We start from the raw sequence: 9,591 nt of genomic DNA, 5'->3' as shown, positions 1-9,591 counted from the left end.
GCGGGCTCTGATTGGAGAAGTGTCGGTGGGTCTCCTCAGTAGCACTCACATCAGGCCGTTCTCCACATCCAGAGATAAATAGCGCAATTATAAACACACTCCTCCTCCCGGGGGTGCTTTAGCCGACTCTTAGATGCAGCCGTTCCTTTTTGCTCAATCATGCCACTGGGGACTTTAGGAAAGGAATCAATCCTGGGCTAGTTATCACCCTCATAAATACATCTCCCCAGTAACTCTACAAGGCAATAGAAGAGGCGATCAATAGGAATTTTTTTTCTCCACAACCACAGACCCACACTTCCAGCCCCCTAATAATGACTGGGGAAGGGGCCCCACCCTCTCTGGGAGCCAGGTGTGGGCTGTGTTCTCCACTCTGACAGATGAGGAGAGCTTGCCTTCAGACGGGGAGGAGCTGAAGCAACACAGTTCAGATAGCTTGAATGATTCTGCTCTAATGGCTCTCTCTCTGGCTCTATAGTTTAATTGCCTCAGAAACGGCAATGGAGGAGGCTGGACAGTTAGGCTGTTCTAGCCCTAAGAAACAGAGTTTCCAGCTCAGAAATAGGCCTGAAATCACAGAGAAGATGCTTTCTGCGGGGAGGACCCATTTGTGGGCTGCGTCAGTGCTTGAGGGATTCTGAGCTGGAGAAGGTAGTAAACCAGAGGCGAAGGCTCCCACTGGGTTCTGGCACTGTTTGGATGGCTGCCTGCTTGGCTTCACACTCAGAGACATCCCTTTACTCCCTGGGCCACAGGTGACTTTCCCGAAGGACAAGAGTCACTTGTTTCCACACCACACAAAGCAATGCTGTTGCTTCACACCTAAGGAAGGGCCAAGATTCCCTTTGTCCCTTTGTCTGCTCCCCGGCATCATGACAGCATCACCTAGAACACGAGTCCCACTCACTGGGCACCGTCCCCGCTCCCCTCAACACCATCCTTTTATCTGAAACCACAGTGCTGCGACCTTCTTGTCTGTGACCGCGCTTTCCTCTCTCGCCTGGCACCATGGGTCCCACACCTAAGGAGAAACTCTCCCTCTACCTGGCCTCAGGTCCCACCAGCTCATCTGTTCCATGATCACACCTTACATCTCCCTATCCCCACGGACCTCATCACCAGGCCCCAGTCCACGTCTACTCAGCCTCTCTGAGGCAAGAATGGACCCTACCCTCCTTCTCCCACATGCTATCTCTTGTTGATCCCTCTAACTAGGTAAAGACAGTCAAAACAAGGCTAAAAGAAGACACTACAGGAAGTCCACATCAGAGCCCTTAGTGACTATTGTCTCAATGTGGGGGGCTTCTCCCACAACCATGGAGAAGATGCATGCCATGGCACCCTGTGACTACACAGTAGGGTGACCAGCTGGTCTAGAGCTGCCCAGGACTGGGAGCTTCCTTATTTGCTGGGAATAGGGAAGTTGATCACCTTAATGCAGGGTGACCCAGTGAGCCAGGCCAGTGTTAGCTCGGGACTCACCCTTTCCCTGCCAAGGGTACCGAAGAAGGAACGAGGGGAGGCCCATGGTGGGACAGCCATGTGACAAAGCGGCAAGCCACCCCAGGCTCTTCTAGAGCGACTAGCTCCTATCTTCCTTCTCCCCCAGCAGGAAGGGGCTCTTGACCTAATCACCCTTCCTGCCCTCGGAAAGGCCCAGGAACTGGGGGCTTCTTTGGCACCTCAGAATGATCACAAGTAGTTTGCCTTTTTATTCATATAGAACAAAATTTACAAAGTCATTCATACAGTTTTTGAGGGTTTTTTTACTGACTTCGAAAATTGGGAATATTCAAAATACACTTTTATCCCACTCCATTCTGTCATTATTTACACATATATACAAGAAAAATGTTAGAGTCTTTGTGTGTGTGCGTGTGTGTGTGTGGTCTGTCGTGTTGTGTCTGTATTAAAAAGCTCTGCTGGTCAGGTGGACGGGTGGGCGGGCAGGAGGGCAGGCGGCGCGATCAGATGGAGGTGCCATGGGAGGTGTCCAAGGCCTCTGGAAGGACGCCTCCTGGCACAGGCTGGAAGGACATGGGGATGGGGGTCTTCACAGGGCTCTGGCGGAATAGCCCCCCATTGGGCGACCGGTGTTTGCACTGCATGGCGGGCATGGTGGCCGAGCTGCTGAGCGGCAGTGGTAGGTTGCTGCCAGGCCCTGCCGAGAGTGTCCGACTGGTGCTGTGGCTGCTCTGCTCGGGCAGAAAGGTGCTGACTGACAGCTGGGTGTTCTGGTACTCCCGTGTCGGCTCCAAGGCCTGGCCAGGAGCCAGGCCCCCCATCTCCAGGGCGGAGAGCTCGATGGACGCGGGAGAGATCTGCTTGTGAGCGATGTCTTCATCCATTAGGCTGTTCATGCGCCGGTGGACCTGCTCCAGATTCACTTCTTTGTCCTGGAAGGAAAACACAGGAAGGCCTGGTCAAGCCATAACATGAGCCACAGGTGGTTTCCTACACACCTGGGAGGCCTGAAGACACAGGGCTGTTCATCCTGGTGGACAGTGGGGGAACCCTACATAACTCCCAATCCCTCAATCATATGGCCAACCCTCAGTTTTCTGGGCAGCCGGTGGCCTAGGACACTAACCCCATTCAGCAAAGAGCCTGTCAGCAGACCTTTGCAGCAGTGTGCCTCCCTCTGCATTCTGCTTAGGATCCTGCATGTCCAGAGGCAGCCCTTTTAAGAGACATTTTGAATGACTGGGAGAGACAAAAGTAGAAAGAAGGAGCCCCCCTGGGAATAAAAGAGAATGATCCTTGAACCCCTACTAGGCCCCCTGTAAATCTGCTGTTGGAGTCCCTAGGTGGTGGAAATGGTTCATTAGCCTGGCTGCTAACCAAAAGGTTAGAGGTTTAAGTCCACCCAGAGGTAACTCAAAAGAAAGGCCTGGCAATATACTTCTGAAAAATGAACCACTGAAAACCCTGTGGAGCACAGGCCTACTCTGACACACACGGGGTCTCCCTGAGTCGGAGGTGAATCGACAGCAACAGGTTTTGGTTATTTTGCCACTTAAGTTTCACAACTCTCAAAACACTTGCTTCGATTACCCTCACCTTACATAAAAGGAAGCTCAGGTTCCGGAAGTTTAAATGACATCCCCAGAGTCACAGCGTGGGGGAAAGTCAGAGGCAGCACAGGAACCTGGAGCAGGGGGTTAAGTTCTGCTGCACCTGAGGCTCGCGATCTCCCTATTCAGTATGTCCAGAGATGCAGGGAGTGGCAGAAGGGGGACCAGGTTCCTCCCTGGAAGATTAATGGGGCCCGGGTTTCTGGATGGGGGTGGGAGGTGGGGACAGTGAAGAAAGGGTGTAGCAGGAGTCAGCTCATTTCCTTTCGGCAGCCTAAACGAAGCATTCTCACCTGTGGCACTTTCTCTACATGGTGAATGGCATCACAGACAAATGTTTTGTTTGTTCATTAATGTATTTTATCAAGAAAGAAAATAAAACAGAACAAATATCATTCCTTTCCATACTCGGGGATTTGCCTACTAGGTCAGAATACATTAAAGAGGTCATGCTGCCTGAAAACTTCCGAGGACAAGGACAACGGGGTCTACTCCCTCAGCCACCCCTTGTGTGGTGACGCACAGGGTCAGGAGCCCAGCAGAGGGCCCACACTGGTTCCTTGTTAGTGATGTTCACTGCCTATCCTTCCCTGATGTCAAGGTGCTGAACTGAGACACACCCACAGGTGGTCAAATGTTGACATCCACTCTAAGACTGCAGCCTGTTTCTTGCCCACCTGTGGGGTTGCTAGAAATACAAGGAATTTAATAGCCTTGAAAATGTTTCCAAATGAAAAAAAAAAAAAAGAACCACACAACCTAAAGGTTGTTCCAGTGACTGCTTTGAGCTGTTGTGGGGCTGAAGGGTGAAGGTTTCACCCAGAAGGAGGCTCCCCTGGATGACTGGCATGACCACCCCCTCACCTAAGTGCACCAGACACAGGGTTAACCCCCACAAAGATTCAACTCAGAATTTCTCCTCTGCAATTCCCTCCTTGTTCCCAATGCCCCCAGCACAGAGGGAGCAGAAACAATGCCCTCCACATCTTTAGTGACTTCATGACTGGCACAGAGAGCATGGCTTCTGCTGGGAAACCTGTTATCTTTTCCAGAACTTTCCCCAACACAAGAAAATGACAAATCCCATAAAACAATGGAGAACTCATTCTAGGCCAGGAGGAAATCTGAGAATGAGAGAGCCAACTGGCTTGAGGAGGGAGGAGAGAGTGGGGCCTGGCTTGGTGTCATGAGTGGAAATTACATCAGAAACCATTGGCATAGCCCCATGGGAAGAACCAAGATTCCTGTGATCTGAGGCACTAGACAAGCTGAGCTCTGCTTATTGATGCATGGAGACCATCTCTGAGTTGGAGGCATTTCTGGATAGCAAGTAACATGGGTAAAATTAGGGAAAGTGTCTGAACATATCAGGCCTCTGTGCTTTGTCCAACTAAATATCATTCACGCAGTGCCTTTCACTGACTCTTTCTCAAGTTCATAAAATATTTAACAAATAAAATTCAAGTTCTCAATCACCTTACATCATGGTTGAGCCATTCCTATGCAACTTTGCCCCTCTCTGTGTGTTATACTTGTTCGTGTAGTTTTTGTTTTTGGATGTGGAACTATTTTAATAGTATTTTCTAACTATTAAATTGTGCATCCGATGTTTGGCGGCCACTGAGCTTCAGTTCTCCTTTCCTAAGAAGACCATGACTTATTTGCTTTTGGAGAATTATTTCTTCCTCAATGTATAACATTTTGGTAGCCTGCCCACGTGTAGCCAAGAGGCAGGAGAGTGGCCCAAGTAAGGCCAATAGAAATTTATCTGAATCCAGAATAAGGAGAAAAAGAAGCAGAAAATGGCTGATGTTTTCTCCATTACAGTGGTAGTGCTTTACCAAACTTTCTACTCCAAGACCATTATCCTAGCCCCTACCTCCAAGCCTCTGGACAAGACTTGACCCCCTGCCCATCACAGCCTGCATCTCCAGCCTTCCCATGGATGCTTTGAGCTCTGGGTAAGCCGTTGATGCAGCTCATTTCCGTTGAATTGACCATAGTCAGTTTTGGTAAATATCTCTATCCCTAGGCCATTTTCATTTCAAAATATATGAAGGGCACAAGACTGGTATCAGGGAGCCTGGAGGCTGGAATACATTGAGAGAGAATTTTAGAACCTTTTGGGTGTAATAACAAAGGCTTCCCTGTTAAAATTGTCGAGCAGACAGCAAAGCTTGGAGAAGCCCGGCAGGCTTGGTAACTGTGCTGGCAGAGCTGTCTTTTGTTTCCATAAAAGGAAAACTGGTAGCCAAGTGGTCCTGGGAATCATTGGAACAACTCAGTTGCATAATGCTGCTTTTTCCTCCTTTCCACTTCCCCTTCAGGCCTTTAAGGAATCTTTGGCAATGAAAAGAAATAAAATCTAAGAGCAAACTAATTTGAATTGGGAGGTGAGTGTCTTGGCTATAGCTGTGTCCACTCTGGATTCCGGTAGTTAGCAAGGAAGGGCCTGGTTGTTTCCCTCAGAGCCTGTGGAGCACTGGGGCAGGACAGTAGTCCAGGAGGTGTCCCTAGTTTGGGTGGTGTCTGGAGAAGGAAAATGGAAAACTTCATGGCTAAGAGGCCACAGGAAGGCAGGAAGCTGGGAGTGGGGACAAAGCTAGAAGAGCCCTCTCTACCTAATGCCAAGGAAACATAAGGAGAGTTGCAGGAAAAGACCAATCAATAAAAGTCCCTATGAAGAAAAATGTGAGTGGGGGGCGGGGGGCGGGAGTGTGGTGGTGGTTCTGAGATGGATGCCTTCACTGGTGAAGTTTACAGGAAAACAGGTTCTGGGAGGCCTTTAAAAAGTGGTAGGGCAAAGGCAAGGAGCAGTGGTGGTCAGTAGTAGAAACCCTGCCTTCCGTGCGGGAGATCCAGGTTCGTGTCCTGAACAATGCCCCTCAAGCACAGCCACCACCCATCCCTCAGTAAGGAACTCTGCTTGTTACTGTGAAGCTGAACATGTTTTGCAAAGCTTTCAGATTAACATGGCCTAGGAAGAAAGGCCTGGTGGTCTACTTCCAAAAACCAGCCAGTGACAACAACACTCCAACCCATGATCACTCGTGGGAATGGCACAGAACCAGGCAGTATTTCGTTCCATTACGCATGAGGTCACCGTGAGTCGGGGGTTGACCTGAGGCCAGCTAACAACACCACCACCAGGGAACAGGCATTCATCTACCAGAACACACGGAATTACAGAGAGTTGACCAAGCAACGCGGAAGCATCTGAGATAAAGACTAGCCCAGGATGTGGGTGTGGAGATGGCTGAATTGCCTTAAGGTTAGTATTTCTGAAGGAACAAGCTTGAATGAACAGTTTCTAAAATTCTATCTTTTTTCCCCCGCCTGAAATGAAGGACAAGTGAAGCAGTTCCAGTAAAGACTGCAGTGAGAATCCATTCTTAAGTTAACGTCCTCATCTCAGGACGTGGAGAAATGTCCACACCAATTTAACAAACCTCCCATGGAGAGCTTCCAGCCCCAAATGCCTTGAAGGAAAGCATCCTTTCTGCACCAACTGGACTTCATTCTATTCAAATTCCACTCTTGCTGAGAGCTCTAACCCCAAGACAAACCCTTGGAGAAGACAGTATCATCATCAGCTCCCTATATTGACTGTATAACTGGACAAAAAAATGAGTAGAACTAAATAAAGCAAATGCCTGCCTGTCCTCACTGAGAAATGAATGGAGCCCGCCTCCAACTCCCGTGGCGGGTGCTCTGAGTTTCCTGCCTGGCATTGCCCACCAGGGCCAGCACTGAGGTGCTAGGAAGACAGAGAAAACCATCTTGTCTGCAAATTCCAGAAGCACTGTCTTTTCACACCACCATGGACCACCGATTTATCACACGCAAAGTCATGTCTGGTGGCACTCAATGTGTCTCTGGCCAAGAAGAGGCAGGAGCAATCAGTCCACTCAAGGAAACAGCCAGGAGTGATTTGAATAATTATCTATATTTTAGACAAAATGGTGCATTCTATTATGTTATGCAAATTTATATAATGGGCTTTTTTATGTGAACTATGTCAGTTTACACCTTCATTATTTCAAGGTTTCAATGTTCAGCCAGGTAATGACAGCTGTGGAAAGAGACTTGGAAACTTGCTCTTGCCTTTATTAATTTACCGTAGGTAACTGACCTAGTCAAACACCTCTATGACATAAAATTCACTGACTGTATTCACCGTGCATTCGGCTGAATCCCAGCTTTGCCTTTCTCATCCCATATTAAGGATGATGACAGATGCACCAGCAGAGGTTACTGGGGAAACTCTCAGAGGAATTGCCTTGCAGAGAGATAAAGTTCTGTAATTAAGCCGCTGTTCACCAATGTGGAAATAATACAGTGTACTGGAAAACGGTGATTAACACAACTGTCTTCTATGTAACAGCCCGGGACACACGGGACTCTTTAGAACTGATTTCCTTTGGAGTTCAGTGGCTCCTACTTCAAGTTGGGCAGGAACAAAACGGGACAAGGGATTTCCCGATTGACTGGGACAGTTGGAGGTGGCATTCTCCTGTTACCATTGAGACTAACCAGTTGGCAAATGAGACCCAACAGCTGGGAGAAATGCAAACAATGTGATCTTAGGTGTCGCTCCGAAGATTTACCTGGCCCCAAAGGTTCCGGGTTGGGGATCTGAGAGTAATAGTTGGGTAAGGGCAAAAGAGCTGAATGTTCAGTCAAGAATGTGGTCTCGGGAGATGATAGGTAGCTTTCCAGGGCATCATGAGTGACAGCTCTGATGCTCGAGCACAGTCTTTGTAGGGAGGACAACGAGAAGTGGGAGCTAAAGGCCCCCTCATAGCACAGGTGGTGGAGGCAGGGCTACAAAGGAGTGGGTGGAGGTTAGAGGTGAAGAGAGTTCACACAATCCACAGTAAGTAGGGTGTCAAGGTCAGAACTCACACCTACAGGCTCCAAACCCGTGTTCTCCTCTGCTACCCCAGGCAGCACACTCCCAGTTTCACCTGGAAGGAGTGTGCAGACCAGTGGTTTCATCCCTGGCTGGATAGCAGAAGTACATGCAGAGATTTTAGAAGTTAACAGTTGTCCAGATCTAACTAATCTGACCCTTTGGGGAAGAGGGCTCAGACAGCTGTATTTCTAAAAAGCTCCAGAATTAATCACCTCCGATATGCAGCCAGAATTGAAAGCCGTTGATCCAGCTGTAATAAGCACACACAATTTAACATTAATAATGTTTTCTTCATAGGCACCCAGACCAGTTCATTCATTTGATAAACACTTTGAGCACCTACTACCAGATGAGCTGATGTTTTTAGTAAAGCATCCATCTTGGTCCCTGGCACATGTAAGGTGCTCAATATTGCAGTTATATTCAATATCTTTAATGAGAGGTCCACTGTTCCAGAGACAGGCAAAGTGATGGGAATGCAGAGGGGAGTAAGCCCTGGCTGGTGTGAAGCAGAGACAGGCAGGTAAATAAGCAATGGCAATGCAAATCACGTCTTTATGAGGTGTCTGCTCAGGGGAGGAGGCCCAGAGTGGCAGGAAGTTCTGCCTGAACTGGTTTTGAGATACACACTGGTTTGTGACAAATGTTCAGCTCTCTCAGACTGGAAGGCCCTGGGATAAGGGCTGAAGCATACACTCACTACTCAACCCTAATGCCAAGTTGTGTGATCTCAGTTGTGTAGCTGTTTTCCACAGAAGAGAGAAACTGAGGCTCAGAGAATTCCTAACAGTGGCCAGGGGCCAGGGGCCAGGGGCCAGGAGCCTGGTGCAGGGAAGAACTTGGAGTCCACACCCTTCTTTCCCCAACCCTGTGGGAAATGCTTGCTAGGAACCCCTCTTCCTGCACATACCCACCGGAAGGCCCAGTGCCTGGGGCCCATGGAAGAGCCTGCCTGCCTGCGGAAGGAGGCTGGTGTATGGAGGAGGACTGGAAGTAGCTCTGGGGGCAGCCACGTTGTTGTAGCCCAGCTCTTCCCCTGCCACTTCCGAGCCACAATTCTCTTGGGAAAGGCCTTCCTCTAGTGTTGTTAGGAGGAGTTAAGAAGAGAGAATGCAGTTTGTCAGGTGCACAGAAGATGCCCTAAGAGTCAATTTACCTGCCACCTACAACCCTTACTGCTTATCACCAGGTCCTTGGGAATGAGGAGCCTCTTGGCCACCGCTCACCAAGCATGAACCATGGGCCAGGTACTTCCTTAAGCTCTCTGCACACCTTCGCTCATTGACTCCTTAGGACAACACCATGAGACTGGTGTAAATAAAGAAAGGAATGACGCAGAAGGGAAAATAACTGCAAGGAGTTGAAGAAGGCCTCGGAGGAGCTGAGGCAGGGAAGGGTGGGAGCCAAAAGGGAGTCTCCCTAGGATGGAAGTTTCCATGGGGAGCAAGACTGTGCTGTGGGGACATGCAGACAGAAGCCAGGCCACTGGACAAAACAGACGGCCTAGCTGCCACTCTGTACCCCTATGTCCAGCTACTTGGCCTCTGTTCAGCTCCCATCTGCAATGGCGGTGGAGGCTGGAGCAAGCAAGCAAGGCAGGAA

General features: G+C 49.3%; 1 protein-coding gene across 1 annotated transcript in view; it reads right to left on the bottom strand.

The window, feature by feature from the left end:
* Nucleotides 1-1,967: 1,967 nt before the first annotated feature.
* The window catches only part of GRID1 (glutamate ionotropic receptor delta type subunit 1), a 986,611-nt gene continuing 978,987 nt past the window's right edge, over nt 1,968-9,591 (bottom strand). Inside the window, exon 16 of the mRNA XM_064290308.1 lies at nt 1,968-2,396. Coding sequence (XP_064146378.1) covers nt 1,968-2,396 — 429 coding nt within the window. The remainder of the gene's footprint in view (nt 2,397-9,591) is intronic.

Source organism: Loxodonta africana, chromosome 8 (genome assembly GCF_030014295.1).
Source record: "Loxodonta africana isolate mLoxAfr1 chromosome 8, mLoxAfr1.hap2, whole genome shotgun sequence".
NCBI classification, from domain to species: domain Eukaryota; kingdom Metazoa; phylum Chordata; class Mammalia; order Proboscidea; family Elephantidae; genus Loxodonta; species Loxodonta africana.
This window is presented reverse-complemented; position numbering and strand designations above follow the sequence as displayed.